At 38.3% G+C, this 24475-nt stretch overlaps 1 protein-coding gene across 2 annotated transcripts in view; it reads left to right on the top strand.

Moving 5' to 3' along the window:
- ZRANB1 (zinc finger RANBP2-type containing 1) overlaps positions 1-24475 on the top strand; it is a 45565-nt gene that overhangs the window by 14122 nt on the left and 6968 nt on the right. The window contains exons 3-9 of one of the 2 annotated variants that reach the window (XM_076339212.1): positions 322-1220; positions 12683-12870; positions 14520-14673; positions 17105-17176; positions 18062-18260; positions 21855-21975; positions 22849-22978. In XM_076339212.1, the coding sequence (XP_076195327.1) occupies positions 407-1220; positions 12683-12870; positions 14520-14673; positions 17105-17176; positions 18062-18260; positions 21855-21975; positions 22849-22978 (1678 nt within the window). In that variant the 5' untranslated portion in view covers positions 322-406. The remainder of the gene's footprint in view (positions 1-321; positions 1221-12682; positions 12871-14519; positions 14674-17104; positions 17177-18061; positions 18261-21854; positions 21976-22848; positions 22979-24475) is intronic. The other variant, XM_076339211.1, reaches the window with a different exon arrangement.

Raw genomic sequence — 24475 nt, forward strand, 5'->3', positions numbered from 1 at the left:
GCTGTATTGGTCTCTTCCCCAGTATTCTCAGTGCTTAATGTGTATCTGTTTTCTGAATTTGTTTTGGAAGCCTCTGTTCAAATTTAAGAAATTCTGGAAATGCAGGACTGAGTTTTCATTTCTGCAGTAGGAAATCCTGAATTCTGCATTTAAAATGCAGTTAGCTCAAGTCTTACCCTTTTCGTAGTGGTTTTTCTCCCCCTAAATGTTCTAATAGTATCAAGGAAAAAAGATTGCCTGTTTGCTCAGCCTGATTTTTATATTTGATGCAGTACACGTCAACTGGGTTAAACCTCATTTACTTTTTTTTTTTTGAAACAGAGCTCCTATGCAACCGTTGTGTACTAATGATGTATTCTGATTACTTAGCTTTCTGCCTGACGCAGTTCATTTCAAGAAGTGCACGATGACAGAGCGTGGAATTAAATGGGCTTGTGAGTATTGTACATATGAAAATTGGCCATCTGCAATCAAATGTACCATGTGTCGTGCTCAGAGACCTAGTGGAACAATTATCACAGAAGATCCATTTAAAAGTGGTTCAAGTGATATTGGTAGAGACTGGGATCCTACGAGCACTGAAGGAGGGAGTAGTCCTTTGATATGTCCAGATTCTAGTGCAAGACCAAGGGTTAAATCATCTTACAGTATGGAAAGTGCAAATAAATGGTCGTGCCACATGTGCACATACTTGAACTGGCCAAGAGCGATAAGGTGTACTCAGTGCTTGTCTCAACGTAGGACCAGGAGTCCCACAGAGTCTCCTCAGTCTTCAGGTTCTGGTTCAAGACCAGTCCCTTTTTCTGTTGATCCATGTGAGGAATATAATGACAGAAATAAACTAAACACAAGGGCTCAGCACTGGACTTGTTCTGTTTGTACATACGAAAACTGGGCGAAGGCCAGGAAATGCGTTGTATGTGATCATCCCAGACCTAACAACATAGAAGCAATAGAACTGGCAGACACAGAAGAGGCTTCTTCAATCATAAATGAGCAAGACAGAGCTCGATGGAGAGGAAGCTGTAGTAGTGGTAATAGCCAAAGAAGATCTCCACCTACAACCAAACGTGAATCTGATGTGAAAATGGACTTCCAAAGAATTGAATTGGCTGGAGCTGTGGGCAGTAAGGAAGAACTTGAAGTTGACTTCAAAAAACTAAAGCAAATAAAAAATAGAATGAAAAAGACCGACTGGCTGTTTCTAAATGCTTGTGTTGGTAAGTTGTTTGCTGCTACCTTATACTGTTATGCCCGTGGTTAGGTGTTTTGGGAGAATGAAGAGTTAAAACATAAACTTGACATTTGATTTCGAAGCAGCTTTTTTTTAATCCCTGCATTTTAATTTTAAAAAGTAAACCAAACGTAGATGTTCCTGAAATAGCACCTGCTAACAGAGGGTACAGATTCATCCACAATCTGAACAGGGTTAGACATGTTTCCCAACTATGCTTGGACTTGTTTGACCTTTTGTAGAAATGGATATCCTTGTAACCAAATCCTGTTGTTCGTTGTAGTTGTTGAAAAGTGGAAAAATTACAAAACCAGTCTACAGAACAATGTAATGCATATAGTACTGTAAAAAATGCCATTACTGGATAATTAAAATTACTCTTCTTTTTGCTATGGCAAGATATGCTAGTAGAATCACAGCTGCAGCTTGGGAGTATTTGTAAACAGTGTGGAGCTTGCAACAGTACAAGATGCTCTGTCAGATGTTAAAAATAACACCAAAATATGTAGCTCCAAGAAACTGCATGTGTAATACTGACCTTGAAAGTAATAATGTTGTATTAATACAGATACTGTGTTGTAAATGTTTACAGGCTTTCTGAAAGTATTTTTGTAGTCAACTGCTTCAAAAAATTCAAATACCAATTTTGTTTTGTATTTTAGTGCTTTCCTAAGGAAATTCTGGATAATTCTCCCAATGCTGTTAAAGAACAGAGGCATGTGAGAGCAGGGTTTTCTTCAGTTATTGACCTTGTGAGTTAACTTTTGTGCTGTAACTTCCCAGAAGCAGATATCTTGTGCCCTAGCATACAAGCAGGTTAAACACTTGAAATACGCAACTATTTTTAGAGTAAAACACTTCATTTGAAACTCTAGCACTACTAGTATGTCTCATACTATTCCTTAATGTTTCATGAAGTCACTTCATGCTTATAATCAGAAAAACTAATTTGTCGAGCTGCTTTATTTAATATATTTGACCAGGTGTAAATGTTCTTATGGGTATCATGAGTTTGGTTTCTCTGAGCTAATAAATATTCCAGTTTATTTTAGCTGGACAAGCACATTTCCTTTTGAGAATAGTTAGATGCCTCAATATTTCCTGATACCTTCAGCTCCTTACATGCTAGCAGGTTCACAGCGCTTTTTCCTTCTGAAATAAAGCAATTGAAATTCTGGATGGTATTTTGTAAGCTATTGAATACCCAAGATCAATTGTTGGAGGTTGTTCCTGTGCCTTATAAGCGTCTAGCTTGCATTCTGATAGCAATTGTATTAAATATTAGGGCTTTTTCACCTCTGCTTTTTGAAAAGTGAATTTTTTTTACTATTCCAGTGTTACTTAAAATATTTCACACTTTCAGATTTAATCTGTGTGGGAATGGTTCTGTTTATATTTTAAGAATGTGAGTTTTGCAAGTATTTAATGTTGCTTGTGACTATACAATTGCACATGACTCAAAAATATGTTCATAGAAATTTTGTAAGGCAATAATGATTTGGTTCTTTTCAAATGAAAATAGTATGAAGGTATCTTGAAGGGATCTTGATGAGAAAGCCAGAATGCAAATGGAGTTGTATGCTGATTTTTACTAGTGTTCTGCTGAAAGATTTCATGGATTCCTTTCTGTAACTTAAAAACTTACTATACTTTAACTTTTTAACTGAGGGGAAAAAAACAGCAACCAAAGTTGTTAATTGTCAGTCCTTCATTTCAGAATTGCATTTTGCATCTCACAGATGTCATATTTTTCCAAATACTCCTTGTAGTAGGAGTAACCTTGGGAAGATTGATGAAAGCTTCATAGATTCTTTTGTGATTGTCTCTGGACGTTTTGCAGAGCCTATCTATATTGGAAAGGTATACCAGTTTAACCGGTAATTTTAAAAGCTATAAGCCACATTTGTGCTGGTTATTTTGTTGTCTTAGTGTGACATACTTAAAACAATTTAACTGTCAATGGAACAATTTTGCCTGAAGCATATGTTCTTATTGAAATTAACTTGAGTTATTGTGACTTCGTGAGTTACTGTTTGTTAGCCAGCTGGAGCTCTTGTGAACTTTTAGCTGAGCTGAATGCTTGTCAATCCTTAGCCAAACACAATTATAAAATGGGACAAGTTCATGTTAAATGTCAAGAAAGTTTGTGCAAATTGATGGAGTAAGAGTTGGTATGTAGTCTGTTACCATAGTCTGGCTGATAAGTGGTGGCTTGTTAGGCTTCGGTAACTTCAGACTGCACACCTCCGAGTTTAAGCTCAATCAGTTGTGGAGGGTCCATTTGCTTTGAGTCTGTCTTATGTGGGAGAGATGTATCAGTTTAAAGTTTTTGGATGTACAAAGTGTAGCTTTCCCTGAAGTTAAGGATTAGAGGAGTAGGAGTAATTCTTGGCAGACTTGGTTATTTTCTTTTCTCTTAGAAGATACTATCTTTCATCTTCGCATCTCAACTCTAGTTAAAATTCTTTTTACTAGATCTTAAATTTAATGTCGTTTCATTAAAAACATGTATCAGACTGCTTTTTTTCCACATTTGTTCTTTTTAGCTGAAGCATGAAGATAGAGGGTATCTTGTGTGAATTTAGAAAAGTACCTGTGTGTGCGTGTTTGTGTGGTTTTTTTGTTTTGTTGGAGACATACATTAATGCTTTACCCACCTCAGTAAATAAATATGCCATCAAGGCTTCTATTCCTTGCAAATGTAGGCTGTACAAAATGTGATGAGTGCGACTCCTGCATTTCAGCATGAATAGTTTCCTTAATGGAGGGTATTCTTTCTGAATCAGGAGGATTAGTGGCATTCCCCCTTTCAAACTGCAAATGAATGTACTTGAATGTTATTTTTGTTATTGACTTGTTTTTTGCAGCAGTGGATGTATCTGTCAAATGATTCTTTCTCAAAAGGATGAGATTATAGAACTGATTCATTTGGTCAAAATTTATTAAAATCAAAGCAGAACATCTAGTAATTATGGCTGTTGAATAACATCACTTGCTACAAATGCCAGTTTGAGTTACAATGAGAAATTACAAATGGCTTCTGCAAGGACACCAATGCTTTCTACTGTACTGGCCTAGTAAAAGGTTAATGTGAAGTCCAAGATGACTCTCAGTTCTTGGGGGGAGGAAGCTAATGTATATTTAAAACTAAGCTCTTTTATATAACTCATGGTAACTATGCTAAAGAGACTGTAAGAGAGGTTTGGTGGCCTGTGGGGCTTAGGGAATCTGATGCGTAAGCAGAGTGGTACTGCCATGGCGCCTGGTGAGGCTGGCTAGAACTGGCTGTGGATTTAAGTAGTACAAATGGATGAAGATGGTCATGACTATAAAACTTTTCTAGTATTCAGAGTTTGCTTAGGGCTTACACTTCAGCACTTGCTGAAGCTTCCCCTCTCCTAGCACTTCAGGTTTTACAGTGGTGCTAGCGGAGTGTGGTTGCTGCAGGACACTGCTGGGGATTCTTGGGTTGTGTCTTTAACTCCTGAGCTTGAACTGTAGCCCACAGATTAAAAGTAAACTGCATTTCTTCTCCTTTTCATTTCTCTTCCAATCCTGCTTATTAACTGCTGCAAGAGAGTTTGCTCTTCTCTTTCAGTTCAGGTCAGTAAGGTAGCTACTACCATCATGGGCCAGACTTCCCCTGCTGGGGATGGTGGCTCCAAAACCAAGTAGACATGCATTCGTCTTAGCTGTGTGAAACAAACAACTAGGAGTGTGTTTCTTAAATCCAAAATATTTAGAGCAATCTGTAATGAATCTTGTTTTGCAGTACATCCTTAAAAGGACTGTTGGTTCATTCCTAGTATTCCTGCACATGTGTCTGCTTAGTTTTTCCTTTGTCGACTACTTTATCTCTCTTACAGTTTTTTTTTTTCCCCCCCTCTGTCCTTTTCTCCTTTCAGTTTTCTGAAATAGCGCCAAATGTGTTACCCAAACATTCACAAACCCTGTGGGAAAGGAGAGTCGCTCTGTCCAGATTTAGGTATGAAGTTGGCTGGGCAGTGTCCCAGACTGCTCTGCAGCTACAGGAGAGATGGAGGCCGCCTCCTGATCTGTGTTTTGCAGAGCATGTGGCTCTTCACTGACAATAAAGCAGTCTGAAGGGACTGACATACCAAGGTGTTTTCAGCTGGCACTGCCACCCAAAGTAGTCCTCCTAGCTGCTTATTTCTGTCCTCCTCCTGGCATGTTTGCATGCCAAGGTACAATGAAGTGCGTCTGGAAACAAATCTTGCTAGAAATGAAGTTTGATCAGCTTGATTAGGGGATATTTTTGTGGGAGGTGTGGTGGTTGCTTTGTTTGTTTTGCTCTTTTAGTAAACCCAGACTGGTTTCCTCATCACATCCATGGTACAGCTAAACCTTGCTGGGGTTGTTTATGCTGTAGTAAGGGAGTGGGAAGTGTATGGGTGGGAACAAGCTGCTGGAGGTGGGGAAGGGTCATGCACTGTTCCTTGCTGGTGTCAGTTTAGGCTAGCTTGAACTGTTTGAGGAACTATAGCATTAATTAGTCACTGACAGGTGATTACCTGCCATGCTGGCCTTGGCTAAATATGGCAAACAGTACCTGTTGGGATGGTTGGGGGGGAAGAATCTTTGGTGTGAGCTGTACAGCCTGGCTTCCTTCCCCCGTTCCTTTGTGATACTGAGAAGCATGACTTGGCATACTTGTCTGCTGTGCCAGGTAACAATGATGTAAGCTTACAACTTTCACCTGGATAAGAAATCTTGTATTGTCATCTGTGTCCTATACGTATATTCTGTCATAACTACTTCACATTTGTGTGTGCGCGTATATCTTTCAGAGTAGGTAAAATGCTGCATGCCTTACTCATTGGTAGAAAATCTTAACTCCTGAAACACACTTCTATTTTGGTCTCTTGATTTCTTTTTTTAAATGCTCAGTGATATTTTATGCTAAAAATAATTGAATAAATGATCAAGTTAAAAGTAGTTACTTAAACTTGCCTCGGAAGCACTGATGGTTAACTTTAACATAATTCATGATTTTTCCACTGTCCAGCCTCCCTTTAGGGTGCAACCCTGCAAGGAACCAGTCAGCCTTTAATGCAACAAGGGGTGTGGATACCTCTGACAGATAGGAGAGGGGATAAGGACATTTTTCAACAGTTCTTCTTACATGTGTGCTGCTTTGTCTTGTAATAGTATGTTAGAAACATACTACATGGACTGTATATAGGGGTAAGAGCTGTTTGCATAAGAGCTGGAAAAAAGAATAGGCAATAGTCATACTCTCATGCATTGGATGGCTTCAAGTTTAAGGTACATGTCGTCTTGGAAGGTATTTACTTACTTTTAAGCTGATGCAAGTTGCTGAGATTGAAGAATTTTAAAAAGTTTAGTATACAGAAGGTTCTGTCTCAAGTTGTCATTACCTAGAGAGTGATCTGCTGTTGACTGTGTGCTAATACTAACAAGGGAGGTTCTGGAAATGAAGAAAGAGGCGAATGAAGTGAAGGGTGGGGTTAGAGGCCCATAAAGGTTTTTCAGACAATCCCTCTCTTTTGTATTAATTGATGTGTCATATTTGCTTGCAAAGGAGTTCTTCCTCTAAGAGGAGAGATTCTTCTCAGACTGAATGTTTTTGGTGCTCAAAATGCTGAAATGGAGTAGTTATTGATAATAAAACTTTCTTTATGACCACCTGATGCGCCCCTGGTGAATAGTTGGAAGAGGGTGAGGGCTGAGCTCCAGAGAATGCTACAGCTTGTGTGGTCAAACCACAGCTCCTCAGCACTCTCAATGCTAGTGGAGCAGTAAGATTTTCAGCAAGGATCGGAATTAGGTTTTAATGTGTCAGTTGATCAGCCCCTCACTTGCTGGAAGGTCACCTTGGCACTTAAACCAATCTTAGGATCAGTCTGTAGATGAGTAAATGAGAGCACATATATGATGTAGACCACTTGCAATTGTACCTGTAGCAGAAGAGAAGCAAGCACAGGGTTCCATGTTTCTGATCTGGTATATGTTAACAGAGCGAGCTGTCTCTACTTGTGACTTTTAAAATGTGTAATTTGCTTGTTTGAGAAATTTGCCTTCTATTACCAAGTAGTTCAAGGAATAGTGAAGTTGATTACAATTGTCCCACATACGAGGCATAATGACGTCCTTAAGATGAAGTGTTTCCTTTTGTAGTCTACTCAAATGTGAGAACGCATTGTTTACTGTAGCATTGCTACCTCCTTGAATCAAAGACGTCTTGAATCTTTGGGTTGTTCTTTAGATATTTTATCTAAACAGAGGCATCTTCACACTCTTCCATTAATTTAAGCAAAAAATGTTGTATTTATATTAGCAGATATATTATTGAAATTAATTTTCTTTGGTTTTGCTTGTTTCATTTCAGCTTAATCCTGTTCAGCCTTTTCAAAGATTTAGAATGCCTCCCCTGTAGTATATGCAAGACTGCATATGTGCCTCTTACACAGTGATGCTTTTACAGTTTTTGAGGGTCAGGAGCCTACTGCAGAATCAGCTACTGTAGGCTGTCTGACCCACTGCTTTTTGCTGCTCTGCAATTGCTCATTTGTCTCCACAGCAGTTCAACTGAGGTATCGTTGAGGAACCTTTAACTAAATTGACAGTGAACGCAGTTGAAGTGAGGGTTACTATTCTCTGTTCTTACTTGCTTTTAGTTTCTCTCGCTGCATATTTAAACCTTGCTGCTGTTGGGAACTGTTCGTGGAGCTGGTGGGCCCCTGTCCTGACCCACTAAGGCAGTGCTGCTGCCCAGTTCTGTCTCCCCCAGCCTCTCTGCTGCCCTGTAGTAAAATGGCAGAACTGCATTGGTCTATCTGAAAGAATCTGCCTATTTCATTTGCAAGTTGTGCCAGCCAGTGTGCTCCAGAACTATCAGAAAGACAGTGAAATAAATAAAGGCTGCTGCTATAGTATTTTCTCTGGAAACTTTTACATTCGGGTGTTCTGAAGTCATTGGGACTGTGCAATTAGGGCAAACAGGATTTAGTTTTTTAGATATGTTTGTAAACTCTTGCATATTTTCCAAGTTTACTTAACTGCACTAAACCCTATAAATATTTGCATGTTCTAAAGAATAAATTTAATAGCACCTTAGCTGAAGTAGTTTGGTTTTAGCAGCTAGGCTAATTACGGGCTTATTTAATCTATGGGTAGTATCTGATATCTAACAAAGAAGATGGTTGTAACGGTTGTGGCAGGAAAAATGCAGGATCAAGATGGTATAAATAGTTGTTATTGGGTGATTAATGTGTTTTAAGTTTAGTCTTTTTAAATAACCTTCTTAATCTCTATCATGTATCTTCTCATGTATACTGAGATTGCATATTCCCGATCTGTGCTATCTGTAAGAGTCGGGGCTTTGCTAGAAGAAGAAAAAACCTTGGCTCCCGGTGCTGTGAAAGAATATTCCAATAAGAGGAAATGTCTGAACTGCAAATGGGAACACAGTTGAACCTGTAAACGCAGAATACTAACTTGCACTTGTATTTTCTCATGGCTTGGGTGCAGCACTTGGCATTCTGTCCTGTCACTTAGGATGTCAGGCTATAGTCATGTGTTTGTGTGTTAAGCAATGCACAACTTTGGGGGGGGAGGGGGAGGCATGGACTGGTGTCTTCAGTTGCAATAATACCAAACTAACATTTCTGGAGTCCACTTAAAAGAAAAGCTATTCTTGCTGTGGATCAGAAGTAGACATTGAGTCATAAGGATCTGTTTGCATTTGTGTAGCTCTTGTAACTAATCAGAGCTATGCCCTCGCAAGAGGTCTAGCTGCTGGAGCACTCACGGGTGCTGTGTGAACCATCTTCAGGCAAATGCCACTTTTCCTTTTGACATTTCAACAGTCTGAGGAATGCAGTGGGTGTCGGTGGGGAGTAATCCAACTGGCACAGCACTGTATCAGAACACGATTCAAAGGCTGCTTGTGTAAGTAATCAGGCACTTGTGTGTTATGAAATGTAGTGAATTATAACATCTGTAAATATTTCTGCAATATTTCTTGTAAATAGTGTTTTGTTAAGCTTTGTTTAAATAGACTTAATGAATTGGAGGCTCCCATTCATCTCACAGAAATCAAAGCCATTGTAGGAATGTGCCTCTTATTGACAATAAAAGTATATTAAGACCTCATTTTGGAGTGGTGATACTGAATTTAGGGATTGCAGGCAGTTCTTATGAATGTTGCATGTAGGCAAGTTTGCCCCATTGTTTTGGGGCAAGATTTGTGTTTTCTAGTTCAGATTTCTGGCAAGTCTGCCTGTTATTACTATATTTTTGCCCAGTGTTCACTGCAGCCTTGGGTTGTACTGACTGGCACTGTAAACAGGCTGGCACCTGACAAGCTTTCAGGAATTTTCCCTGTTCTTTTGAAGCAGCTAAAATGGAGTAGATATTTGGTAGAACAAGTAAAGAGAAATTTGGACTTTTCTTGCAGTGGCTAAGAGGGGCCAAAGAGGTTTGTAATGACCATAGAGTATAGGCCCTGCAGTAGTGATGCCCTGCGTACTTGGGTCACAGTATTTCAGTGCAGGTTAGTACCAGACATTACAGCATGCAGCAGGTTTGCAAGAGGAAGCTTCTTATGAGGAAATAAACTTGTAATGGGCTCTGTGCAAAAAAAATTATGCAGAATGAGCTCTGTATGGTTTGATTTTGCGTGTCATGTTTATCGATTGAGACTCAGTTACAAAATGGTTAGTGCATCCGGAAGTGAGTTTGTCTGGACTTGATCTAAACATTTCCTAATGCTTTTTTTCATTTTTGCACATAGTCACATCACCATCCCTCTGTGAGCTGTAACTGTGCTAGTTTCATGTGTTATTTAGCACGCCATGACTGTTCTTCACTACTAAAGTATTGCCAACCCTATACCTAGAACACATTTACGATCTCAATTTTTTAAATAAGGCCTAGAAAGCATATACTGTTTGCCTGTTTTTGATGTATGTATTGATCTTTAGCTTAAACTTCATCAGTGAAGTTTAGAAATGTACTTTTTAAATGACAGCTTATATAACAATTTTAGTAATTAATTCTAGGACATGGGGCTTTTAGGAATGTCAAGTATTGCAAGACATGGGAATAAACTGCAAGAACTGGCAGTGCTGCTTATAGCACATGTCACAGATTTGGATCCTTATTGCAGCTTGTAGTAGTTAGTGCTTGAAGGCATTGCCAGACCTCACATGATGGCCTCTCAGCATCAGTCCTAGACCTCAGTTGTTGCTGAGGTTTGGTTAAGAGTGGGATGGTAATAAGTTGCCTTAGCAGCTGAGGGTAGGGGCTTAAAAGAATAATGACAAATACGAATTGACCCGGCGCTGACTTAAGGCTGTAGTAGAGTGTACTACTGCATACTTGACAGGCTGGCTGACTGGAACTGTTATGGTGATTTGGGTCTAAGTATCTGTCATTGAAAGATCATTTTTGGGATGTTTAATTGTTTGAGTTTTGAAATTAGTCTGGGATATTTGGATTGTCAGAGTGGCTACCTACCAGTCTTGGGTGGTCTTTGGTATGTTTGTCATTGGGTGGTGTGGTGGAAGTTGCAGACATGATAACTGGAATTTTTCCATCTGTCAGTAGAAGTGGTTAAAATATAAAAGTGGAAGTGGCTATTGGTCTTTAACAAGATGTCTTTCCTAAATTAATATAATAATAAAAAATTAAAGGTGTCATAAGGTAGCAGAGAATCTGCTCTTCTATCAAAATTCTTCTTTCCCTGTGGATTCTTGGGTGTTTGCTAACAGGTGATCTTGTGCCAAAGCTGTAGTATGACTTGTTTTAAGAGGGCAGGTCATGAGAAATTGTCTGACTTTGATATCTATGTATATATACATGTCTAAAAAAAAAACCCCAAAAAACCCAACAAGTCAGTTTGCTGCATTTGGTTGGAATGATATATCACAAGCAGCCTTGGTATTGCCTTATCAGTGGCATAAATGCAATTGCATGGAACTAAAATGCTACACTTAGCATTCCTGTTATGGATACAGCGTGTATTGACAAAACCGTGCCTTTTGCTTTGGTATGCTTTAGTTCCACCTAGAAGTGGAAATGTTGCAACAGGAGCACAGCTATGTTGGTCACACATCCCATATTGCATTCCTTTGATGAATGTTTCGGAGAACGTCTTGAAAACCAATGAATTTTCAGTGTTCATTTCCCTTCACTGAAATAGCTTTTCTCCATCAGTAGCAGCTCCTTTCTTTAAAATATTTTTTCATCAGCAAAGTTCTAACTTATGGAACAAGAACTAAAATTGGACAAACATAACTCTTGTCTAACTGGTTCTTTAACTCATCTGGGGTGAATAGACAGGCAGGCACTTAAGCAGAATGAGACATTAACGCTGGAGTGGAACAGGAATGTCTTCCCGTACAGGCAGACCAGAAACATGCATCAGAAAACTACGAAATTGTCGTCCTGTATTGTTTTCATTCTGCCCTGGCTTGTTAGGACTCTTGAGTCCTTGATGAATGGGTAGATGTTGTATGACTGAAATTTGCAGTTGAGTTTGTATTTTGGAATTTAACCTGCTTTAGACCATCATTGAAATGAATAATCTAACTTTCATCTGTAGAGGCTTACGAAGCAGAGCTGATAACTTTGTAGAGAAATGACTTGCACTGATAATCCATTTCCTCCCCTGAGTTTCTTCTGAAAGTTTTATAATCTCCATATTGAAAATGATAGACTTTTTGGCCAAGCTAAGAATGCTTTTCTAAATCCTGGATTAGCCAGCAACCCAGCAGTTAGTGTGCTTCTCTGGTAGTAGGCAGTTCAATTTGTTGCGTTGGGGTTTTTTTTGTTTTGGTGGGGTTTTTTGGTTGGGGTGTTGGGTGGGGTGTTGGGGTGGGTTTTTTGTTTGTTTGTTTTTCTGGTCTGTTGCTTGAATCTTAGTCCTGAATGGGAGTGAGTGCCCTGATTGAGACTAACCTCTTTCCCTTCTGATCAATTTTTGAGTCTTAGTAAGCAAATTGAGTGAAGGATAGACTTGAGTCTCAATTTCCAGCCTCATGCATGGCCTCTGCTCAACTGCTGACTCTTAGGAGTTGGCAAGGAGGTTTAGCTACAGAAAATAGGGGGAGAGAGGGTTTTCTCGTTTCTGTGATCTGCGCTCTTATTCTTCTGTTCTCGAGCTGCTGCAAATAGGGCTGCTTCTCAATAGTGAATTAGAAGTATTCTGTTTACTTCTCTATTAAAGATGGCTCTAAGTCTGGATAGTGGAAATGGTCTAGGAGGTGAGGTAAGTGTAAATATTTTGTAGTCTTCTGTTTAAAAAAAGAAATAAAAATTTGCAAGTTTCTTGGTATGCAGTTTATCTTCATATGTTAGGTCTGTATCAGAATAGACAGAGGTAAACTGTGTTAAATAAGGTGGTTTGATCCAGAGTGGCTCATTCACTAGCTAAAATGAATTGTATTTTTTTCTTTTCTTCAGGAGTTGTAGAAGGTGACTTAGCTGCTGTTGAAGCTTACAAGTCATCAGGAGGAGATATTGCCCGCCAGCTTACTGCAGATGAAGTACGCCTGCTAAATCGCCCTTCTGCTTTTGACGTTGGGTACACGCTTGTACATCTGGCAATACGCTTTCAGAGACAAGATATGCTAGCAATTTTGCTTACAGAGGTGAGTTACTTTGGCCCTTGTGTAGATTGAATAGGAACCTTATGTAACTGTACCATTGTTTGCAGCCAGTGACATGTAACTTTATTTGCTGGAAGATAGGGGCTAATATTATTAGAATACATGAATTGCTGCTTTGTGCCTTTGTTGATGTTTGTACTTAAGAAACGAGTTTACTTTAAGACTGTATGTATGTGGTGGTTTTGAGGATGTTCAGTTTTCTCCTTAATGAGCAGTCTTGGCACACATTCTGACCTTACTGGCGGTGGAAGTGAGCTATTGTGAAGCTTCCTGTGCTTTGGGTGGGGGAGAGGAAATGCCCTGAAAGCAAAACACTGAGATCAATGACAGCGTAGTTTTTTCTGAGTTTTGTTAATGAGTACGTCTTACCTGGTCTTTATTCCCTGGTTTTCTTGGGAGCTTCTCTTCTAGAGAAGGACAAATTTCTTTATTTGCAAAATTGCTGCATTTTTTCCACTCTTAGCCCATTTTATAGACTGGTTGGTTCTCTGTGGTCTCCTTGCTCTTGCGTGTTCCATTTCCTTGTATATTTTTGGACGGTCCACCTCATTTCTGGTGATCTTTGCTACCCTCCTCCATCTTTGCCACCCTCCTCGGCCCATAAGTAATTCTGTTATCTTTTTTTTGTCTGTGTTCTTCATCTCAGACTTCTGGTTCCTCACCTGATCAGAGCCAAATTTTTATTCTGCCTCCTTCCTTCTTTTGATGCTTAATGCAATTCTGAAAGCCTGTGTTCCTGAGAAAAGTAGCATGCCTGAGAAGTGTGTAAAGGTGATGGAATGCGTAGGGCTGAGTAATTAAAAAGAGTAGAAGAAGCAAGACAAATGTAGCTAAAACCTTGAGAAGAGTATATGTATTTATATATGGCTAATATCAGTAGTTTTGTGCTGCTTACATAGCTATCTGGGTGGATGGAGTTACACGTTTAAAAACAAGTTAATTTGCTGAAATACTGTCTTACAGTTTTTTCTGTTTGGTTTTGTTTCAGTGTCTAGGAATACTTACTCAACATACCATTTGTGAAAATGCTTAGTAGTGTTTGAGCCACAGTGATGCTTTCCTTTGCTAGGATATTAACTAGTGAAAACGTGTGTCCTAAAGTTTCGTGTTGGTTTTTTTTTAATATATCCAGTGTCATCCCAGTGTTACTTGCCCTGTATCATTGAACGAGTTCCTGCTGCCAGTGATGATTAGAATCTGGAGAAATATAAATATCTTAGCTTAATAGTGTTTGGGAAGATTCTTTGTAGGAAACTGTCTTGTGCTGTGGTAATGAAGTTCTTTGTTAAATGTAGGCTGGGCTTATGCATAAGATTTGAGGTATATTTCCTATTGTTATCTAGCTCTTGTCTATTTTTTATTTGCTTTCCTTTTCCTGCTGGAATTGGTCACCTGTTAATTCACTTCTTTGATTTAAAGTGGTTTTTAACCAGCTTTATGTTATCAACTACGTGACAAATGAAACATGAATTCATTGAGAGTCACTGAACATTTAATCTTTCAGGGTACCAATGTTTATACTTCTGTTGTATTACTTATTAACAAAATACTGTCCGCTGGTGGTTATCACTCCTAAGTCTTCATATTTAACTAGAAATAATAATGAGTGCAGTAACCGTGTTATGTTACAGGTGTCACAACATGCAGCGAAGTGCATTCCTGCCATGGTATGTCCAGAGGTCACAGAACAAATTCGTCGTGAAATTGCTGCATCTCTTCATCAACGAAAGGGAGACTTTGCTTGCTATTTTCTGACTGACCTTGTAACGTTTACGTTACCTGCAGGTAGTTACAAAATTATTCTTACTGATGGAAGACTTTTTTTGTCACCTAGTTGAGAATTGCTTGTTTTGGATGTATACTTTGACTTTCTGATGGTGGTCGTGTGTGTGTGTGTATAAGTCTTATTTATTAAGTTTTAATAGCTTAGGTCAGATCTAGTAATTGAATTTGCTTATTAATATTCAGTTTTTTCACACTTCAACCCATATGTTGTTCTTGTGAAGTGAACATCTGTTGTCCTCTTTAGACATGAGGAAATTGAAGAAAAGTGGTGTATTCTACGGAAAGGCAGTGTTTAAAGTTAAGATTGGAGCCCAGAAGTTTCTGGGCTCTAATATGACTTTTCACATAGCTATGTTAGCTTTTGGTTCTTTCCATTAAGGCCCAGAGCTATTCTTTGCATTTGTATCTGGTTATAGCAATAGCACTTTCTGAATACTTTTGAGGTAGTCCACGATCAAGAGAACGTTTGTCTATTAACAAAAAGCTATTAGAAGATTTTAATCTTCAGTAGCTGTTTCCCTTACTAGAAGTGCTACCAGAAGTAAGAAAATGTTTAGATGGAAACTGTACTAATCAGCAGATCCATTTGTCTTTTTTATAAAGCAGTAGCATTGTAAGAGTTGTATTTGGAACCTCTTTGGTTGAGTGTTACCTCATCTCCTCCTCTTCAAAAAGTCTGGATAATATTTACCACTTGTCTATAACTATCTGTTTGAGGTGCTGTGTTCAGTCTTATTCTGTGGGTCACGTATGAGAGGCAGGCGGTGTGGGTGTACGAAGTGTCTAGAGACTAACACTTCATTGCCATTTGGGGGAGAGAAGGGAAAGAGGGGCAACAGAATGGTTTTGTAACACATGAGAAATGTTGCTCTCACCAGAACTGAGGAATTTGTTCAGTATTTTCAAGAGACACGTCTTAAACCACTGTGCAGCTTTTTGACACATGTAATAGCCATTAAATAATTAAGGAATAAGAATGTTCAAAAGCTTCTGTACATCAAGACTGTCAGTGTATTTCCACTTCCATCACACTTAGTCAACTGAACATCTTTTGTAGTCAACAGTTAGCAGTTGGTCTCAAGACAGCATTTCCAAGGATAGCGGTATAAATCACACAATCCTATTCAGTTATTACCTATATGATATAGTTTAGGAACCAGTCTCCACTCAATCTTTCAAACAAATGGATAGGATCCTCCTGAAGAGCCAATGCATAGACATTAGAGTGCAAAACTTTTTTAAATTGATTGCTGGCCACTGTAAGCCAGTTTTAGTTTAAAAAGAACAATCATACAAAAAAAAAAAGACCACCCCACAACACCCTGCCTGCACCAAACAATAGTATGCTTCAGTAGCAACGCATGTGCCTAAATGTGGACTTCACTTTTAGAAGCCCTCGGGTGTTGGACATCTGAGCAGGACTGGCAGATCTGACACCAGAATTAAGAGAGATCTTCGTGCCCTTGAAATACTGCTTAGAGCCCAGTCATTATCCCCTAGACTGCCTGAAGGGATACTAGATGTTTCTGTTGAACTATTTGATTTACTCCCTTATTTAAGTTACAGAATTGTGCTGAAGCTAGCAAAGTTTCTCTAGTTGCTGATCTGCCTAGCAACCCTTTACTACTTATGCTGTATTGAAATGCAGGCCATGAGCAAATCTTTAAGGTGTAGCAAATGTTTGAGTTTTAGAACGTGTGTTTATTGTTTTATGTGATACAGGAGTCACAAGAGTTTTGCCCATTACACAATTTTCTTCCTTTTTTTTTTTTTTAATAACAGTAGATCCACAGTTGCAGATCCTGTCTGTAAAGCTCTTGAAACAGTTGTCAGTAGTGGCATTTTCCATGTCCTAGCTCAATAGTTTTCCTGTTTCTTGTTTTCTAACCTGCAAACCATGGCCTGCAGACCATTGGGGTTCTCTGAACTATTTTGTGGAAGTCTGCATGAAATGAGTAAGAAAGTGGGTGTTCTGTACTAGAACAAGTCTCTTGGCAAACTGTACCTGTCCATTGGGGCAGACTGGGGAGGGGAAGTCATTCAGATGGGTGGAAAACTACAGTTTAGGATTGATGCTGTCCTAAATATAGTAGGGTTGAAAATACTCTTTTTTTTTTTATTTTTTCCACCTCAAAGTGGTTCTCTACTTCACTTTCTCCTTCAGAGAAATCCATTCTTACCCTACGTGTGCTGTGACGATCCTTTCTGCATAAAAGGTATGACAGTCAGTCTGAGATACATATCTACTTCAGTGTGCTCTATGAAGCCTGTGGTCACAAATGGCAGATCTGAAAATAATAGCTTTTCGGAGGAGACATTAGGGATGATAGGGCGAAAGCTGTTGCCGAAGTTCTCCTGAGCATCAGCTGGTAATGTGTCTCTTTTTACAGTAACGTTAAGTTACTTTTGTATTTGCTTTCTGTTTTTCCAGATATTGAAGACTTACCACCCACAGTCCAAGAAAAGTTATTTGACGAAGTACTTGATAGAGATGTTCAGAAAGGTAAATGAATCATAGAATAGTTTGGGTTGGAAGGGACCTCTAAAGGTCATCTAGTGCAACCCCCCTGCCGTGGGCAGGGACATCTTCAACTAGATCAGGTTGCTCAGAGCCCCGTCCAACCTGACCGTGAATGTTTCCAGGGATGGGGCATCCACCACCTCTCTGGGCAACCTGTTCCAGTGTTTCACCACCCTCAGCATAAAAAATTTCTTCCTTATATCTAGTCTGAATCTACCCCCCTTTAGTTTAAAGCCATTCCCCCTTGTCCTGTCGCTACAGGCCTTACCAAAAAGTCTGTCCCTCAGTGCTCTGAGAATGGCTAGAATCTCTCCTTGCTTTTCATTAGAGAATATTTCTGTTATTTAAAAAAAAAAAGTGCGTGTGTTTATATATGTGGCTTTGTTGCCTGAATTTGTTTTAAATACAGATTTGATACTTTCAAGTTAATCTTCACTCTGGAATTATTTTAACATTTACAGTCTATTTATGAGGCAGAGAGAGAATGGAGTCTGTAGAAATTACGTTTGTAATGTATATTTGAATTTTAAAGATTTTTAAAGCTTTACAGTTTTAAGTCACAAGCTCTTTAAAGAAAACTGAACAAATCTTTCCACTTCAGTAATAGTCCTCAAAGAAATGATGTGATGCTTTGTTTAAGGCTATGGTTTGTTTTGGTTTGTTTTTTTTCTTCTTTTCTTGACAGCGTTTTGCCCAAGGAATGCCTTTAGCCATCGTAGTTCACTTTATTTTTGTTGTATGAAGGAAAACTTAGTTTTATTCATGTAAATGGGTAAATTGTTGAGATTATGCCATTACCGTGCTGTTCAGATTCTCTGAGACTTCAAATGAATATAGGTTTTAAAGGAGGTTATTGTTATGTTGCAGAGCTAGAAGAGGAATCTCCCATTATTAACTGGTCATTGGAACTGGGTACGCGCTTGGACAGCAGATTATACGCACTTTGGAATCGGACTGCAGGGGACTGCCTGCTTGATTCAGTACTACAAGCCACTTGGGGCATTTATGACAAGGATTCAGTGCTGCGGAAAGCTCTTCATGACAGTTTACATGACTGCTCACATTGGTAAGTTAGTTTTTATGTCAACTTTAAAGATAGCTTTCCGTGTAGCGTAGTAGTTGATAGTAATATTGTATTGAAACAAAACCACCACTCCCCAATTTACTGTGGATTGTGTGCCTCAAAGATGTTGAGTCACAGCGTGATTCACCTAGTAATCTAGATCTAGCGTATTTTAAATGCCAGCACTGGAAACTTGGACATTCTGAACTCGGTGACGGTATGTGATATTCAGCAAATAGCATTTAAAACGGAGTAAAATATTTTATGCTGTGTGCTTGTCAAGAGTGCGCTAACCACAGTTAAGACTGGAATTTACTTGCAATGTAAATCATGCACATGCCATGCCTTGCTGCTGTTGGTAGAAGCTTTGCAGAAGATCGTTGATAGAAGGTAGCCTTTTATTCCTGTATAAACTTTTCAGTATTTTCATTCCATCTGCTTAGTTACAGCTTTATTCGGTATTGCTCTTTTTGTTCCTGTTCTGTCTGCTAAAGTAATGGCAGTAAAGCAGAGTGTTGACATTTAACTAATGCTGTCATTTGGCCATAGAATTAATTTATCATTCTATAAAACAACTTTTGTTGTTTTACACTGGCAACTTTCTTTAGTCTGATACTGTGGCTTGCCTCTGCTAGCGGAAGAATGCTTACAGTTGGACGCCCAGCGGTGTCCACCAGCTCTCAAGTGTGTAATGGGACTAAGGGAAGAGATTGATAAAGACTAATAATGTAAGACACAGGTGATTAGATTTATGATTTTCTTGTAGTCAAGAGAAACACCATCAGCAGGCATAGTAGCGAAAGAGCCTGTCCCCTTGCTCCATGTGCTGTACAGGAAGTCAACAACAGAGGTTAATTTTAGGGGTACCTATAAGTAGCGTTTGTGATTACTGTCCCCAACTGCCTGCTGTTTGGAGAAAACTCCTGAAATTAGCATCCAGAGCTGGATTCCATAAAGTGGTGCTTCAGTAACAATTCTCCTGAGAACCTGTCTCCAAACGGATCTGTCACTATTGAGTTGTTTATAATGGAGCGTGCATCTCGACCATGCAGGAATGTCCCTGGCATCACAAGCGGTTTTCCTGAGGCCAGAACAGAAATTTATGATAGATCAGGTTTTGTTCTTAATGGTATCCAAAAACAAGCATGGTATCCAAAACCAAGCATGGTATCCAAAAACATGCTGCAAACTATTGAGGTTTAAACCAATCTTTCAAAAATGTTAGTGTTAACTGCTGTTGACTCTGTTGTATCTAATGTAACACTCATTATTTAGAGTGTATTAAATCTGGTTAAGCTTTTTAGTTCATGTTCTAGACAATTTGCATTTTACTCTGAATTTACTTAATCTTTATCCTTATTGGAAGCACTCTTTTTTTTTTTTTAACTGATTCATGTGTTCCTTTATAGTTGTTTGAATACAGTTGCCTACCTTCAGTCTGGATAATCTTATTTGCTATTTTGTCATCAGAAAAATTAGTATAAGTCTTTAAGTTCTGTCGTAAATTGATCATCCTGTACATCCTATACTTGCTGTATAGATTCTGTGTTGGCCAAGATACATTTAATTTTGTGGGATAGGATATGTAGCAGATAGGAAGTGACATTGTTGTCATTGGCTTTAATGATAGTTGCTGAAGGAATAGGCTCTTAAATGCAATCACTAGTCTCAACAACATTATGCTTAAACTTTTGTTTAGTCCAGTTGTTCTTCAAAGCCTTCACAAAGACACTTAAAAAAGGGTATTTTTACAGTCAGACACAGAACACTCATGTAACTAATTTGGCCTCATTTTGTTATCTTTGTTTAGATGCTGAACAAAGAAGAATCTATTTACTAGAGACAGTCTAGTGTCTGGTACTCAGAAAAAGCTCAATAGTGAAGTTCCCAGAGGCTCTGGCCTGTGGAGTCTTTTCCACTCACCTTTTAAATGATTACAATTTTTGAGTTTACTGATTTGTCCCTTTTTGTATTCCACCGTTAGCTTTCAATGGAGAACGGGCATATGCCCTAAGTTGGCTCTCAGAATTTTATTTTTTTTTTTATGAAAAAAGTTCTCTTGTGTTAAACTGAGAAGTTTGTTTTAAATGAGATAAAAATCTTAAGCCTTGACTTCTGTCTACAAGGCTACCTCCTGTGAACATCTACAGATAACTGTGTCTACGGCTGACTAACTCAAAGAAGAAACTTCTTTAGGAAGACACTTCCACAGTAGAGCTTTTGTGGGGTAGGGTTTTTTGGTTTTTTTTGTTTTTTGTTTTTTTTTTTTTTAGCAGAATCTGATTAAACTTCTTTCAGGAGGCCTAGTAATTAATTCATTTAGCACAAGGTGTTTGGTTAGACATTTCTGGAGAAAAACAGACAAAATATCTATCAGCTGCAAAGATGGAAGCAGTTGATGTATTTGGATAAAAACTGGAATGTAGATAGATCTGGAAGATTCCCTGTAGACGTATTACTGTGAGTAAGCACATAGACCTATCAAAATGTCTTACTAATAGGTCTTTTAAGCCATGCAAAGGTTTTAGCTGTACTTGGGAAAGCCAGCCTGGTTGGTGACAGCTGTCATAGACACCAAGATTTTAGGATGATTACATCTTACTGAAAGCATAGGAAAGGTTTCTTCCACACACACTCACTGTCTGTTAATTTTCTCAGATTTTAATTAAATGAGTTCATGTCAATGACTCTTTTAATAAGCTGAACTTCAGAATGGTTTCTTTGTATTCACAGTAAAGGCCATTGTTTAAAAGTTGGCTTAGCACTCTTCACTAAACCCGTGTTCCTAATGTGAAGTTGTGGCCTTTCCATAGTGCGGTGACTGGACTGAGTTCAAAATTTTAAAAAGCCAGCATCTGCTTTTTAATGTGTAGGTCATTTTTCTTTGTAATTGATTAAGAAAGATAAAACATTGGGACTAAACTAGCATACAAAAATGCTAATTTTAATTTAAACAGAAAAACAGAAATCTTGTGACTTTAAAACTTTCAGTGTAAATCGGATTAATCCCACTTTCTGTATTTGATTCTTATCCACGCTGCTTTATAACTATTCCATATAATGTGAAATTACCATACTCTTTGCTCCAAAAGGTGATATAAAACAGATTCTGCCTCTTAACCATGGTCTATTTGAAGTTGATACACAAGTACTTTCGAGTTAATTGGCTCATGATGTGGTCAACAATAGAGAATACCTGTGTTATTTGTATGACAAGAATGAGCAGCTCCTCTTATGTGACATGGAACATCTTGGTTTTGTTCCCTGTACATCAACACTTAAATAAGCCTAAATAAGGCTTAAAAAAACCCCTATTACAGCAAGTATGAAACTAGCCAGGAGCCTGTTAGGAACTTGCATCTATTACAGCATGTTTGCTGTAAGCATTGCAATCCCAAGTGATTTCTTAAATGAGATTAGCAAATGGAGTCTCCTGAAGATTAAAAAACAAAACAAAACACGGTTTTATTGATGTATGCTCTCTTTCTTCTTCTTCTATTATTACATTACAAGGGTTGAATTTTGCTATCAGGTGTAAGATGGTTGAGTAAATATTTTTGTCTTTACCACTCTTTCTCTCTCTCCCTAACATTTTAGGTTCTATACACGCTGGAAAGAGTGGGAATCGTGGTATTCCCAAAGTTTTGGTTTACATTTCTCATTGCGAGAGGAACAGTGGCAGGAAGATTGGGCATTCATACTCTCTCTTGCGAGCCAGGTAAGAAAGCTTCTTTATAAGGTGGCTGTTAGAAAGGACGTTTTAATCTTTCTGAAATGAAATTTCAAAAACTCAGTGTTCTTCAGGAATAAGAATTTTCATGTATAAAGGAAAACATTCCTCTCAAGTCAGCAATCTTAAAGTATTACTGGGTAGACTCTTCCTGCCAAGATGGAAAAGTTCATTTAAAATTCTAATTTTTGAGCTTACCATTAAGCAGTACAGTACAAAAAAGTCTGTTTCTTTTGGTGTCAGAGTGTAGTCTGTAGAATTAACTAATATGCAATCGTCTATTTAATGTCCTGCTTCCTAGCTCCTGCAATACTTACCTCCTAGAACATACCTACAAATCTGTAAGCTTACACTACTAAAACTTCAGCAGGCTGATATTTTATAACTCCCCTCCAAAATGAGATTTACATTCCTATAAGCTTCCCAACTATAGGAGTATTTTTAAGTCCTCTTTTAAACCATAAACATGATTTTGGTGCTATTTTCTTGTGATTTGTTTTGGATGTGCTCTTTTCCTATCATCAGAAGGTATTTACCTTAACCTTTCCTCAGATGAGTGAATTATTTTTAGACTAAACATTATGTAGAGTTTCACTTCTAACTGGGGAATGAAATATGTTAGATTGAATCTGGGCAATAGGACAAAGAATGATTACTGGCAGATAAAGTTCTTGTGCAAGCTGAAATGTTTTTGCTTATTTCCAACTGATATGTAATAGTCTTGCAGTCTCACTTTTCCTGTCAAAGATAGATCACTCTTAAAAAGATTTTCTGTCTCAATTCGGAGACTATATTTCAAGTTTCAAAGTAGAGAATGATAAGTTCTGTTTCAAGTGTTGTCTGTCTTTGTGTTTGGTTCAGCCTGGAGCGAGTTTGGAGCAGACACACATTTTTGTACTTGCACATATTCTTAGAAGACCAATTATAGTTTATGGAGTAAAATATTATAAGAGTTTCCGAGGAGAAACGTTAGGATATACCCGCTTTCAAGGTAAGTCTTTAGTTTTTCAAATTTAGTTTTAAAAAAAGGTTCAGCTATAAATCATAAACATAAAGGAAATTGAAAGGAGAGTGACATTAAACTACTAGCTCAGAGGATGGAATTATGTTGTAGGTAAATTTTCATTAGCTATTAAAAAGAACAAAACAATCCCCTCAGAACTTGCAGTTTTTTATTGTATAGTAGGCATGCTGCTTGTGGCCACAGTAAAAATGTGTTTTGACCTCTATTCAACATGCCTTTAGTCTGTAATTTATGTAAAATATTCTGATTGTGAAAACTTATCAAAAGTTTTGTGGTTTGTACTGCTGTAAGACACAAGAGGTTTAATAAATGGCATTTGAAATTCCCTTTGCTTGTGGTACTAATGGCTGTAAAAGTTCATTTTAGGAATTAAACTGTATTTAGCGTTTCCTGAAGGAGGCTCATAAAGTTGGGGGTGAGGCAGGCAGAAGGTGTTTGCGTTGGCATAGTTTCTCACCAGAGCACCAGTATCTGCTGGGTGCTCTTTCAGGACGAAGGGGCATGCCTTGGCACCCGGCATCACCGACGGAGGTGATTTGTGAAGCAGCCCTTTAGAGCAGTGAAAAGGAGTCACCCTTAAAGCAAGCAGCAAGGGTATACAAAGAAGGGTAGAGAAATTAAAGTAGCATGGAGAATGATAAAGTTGATCTTTTTTTTTTTTTTGTAGTTGATTAAAGTAAAAGAGGTAGCAACTTGAATGTATGCCGTAGAGGCTGAAAAGGAAGGAATTCTGTTCATAAATGCTCTACCAACAGTTATTATGTGAGGTATAAGATTAGATAACTTAGTTACAATTACAAAATATTGGTCGACTGATAATGTAAATCTTACTTTCTGTAAAAGTGAATTCCATGATATAGTTAAAAGGAAGTTTTTAAAATTTATCTGTGTTTCAGATACTTTACACCAAGTATGATGTAAATACCGACCTATTTCTCAAGTAGTACTTTAATTTTGCATTGCTTGATCAGGTTCTTTCTGACTGTTTCTCCTCCTAGTCTTCTGGGCAAACAGCCTAGCTGTCCTTAAGATAAATAGTAAGATGTTTAGCTGACTCAGTCCAGTTTTGCTTAGATGTATGTTTGTAGATTTCTAAAGATGTGTATTCTATTTTGCAGGCCAAATACGTGTTTGGGCGACTTTACTCTGTATTAGATGCTAACACTTCAATATTTGCCTGTCTACGGAATAAAAACATAGGAGGGGACTGGGAGCATCTGTACATGCTCAGCGGTAAACAAAACCGTTGTGGAAAGAACTGATCAGGCACTGCAGCTGTGTTACAGGGTGTTGGGGCATTTCTTTTGCCCATGGTCCATCTTCCTTGCCTCAAGTATATCTGCTTGACTACTACCCTACAGTTGTTTTTATCAATATATCAATATTTATTTATGGCTTAGTCGAGGACTTCCTGAAACATCTCTTAATGTGATTTTTAAAAAAGTACACTAGCTTTGGAAGGTG

The sequence above is a fragment of the Aptenodytes patagonicus genome, chromosome 5 (genome assembly GCF_965638725.1).
Source record: "Aptenodytes patagonicus chromosome 5, bAptPat1.pri.cur, whole genome shotgun sequence".
In the NCBI taxonomy this organism is placed as follows: Eukaryota; Metazoa; Chordata; class Aves; order Sphenisciformes; family Spheniscidae; genus Aptenodytes; species Aptenodytes patagonicus.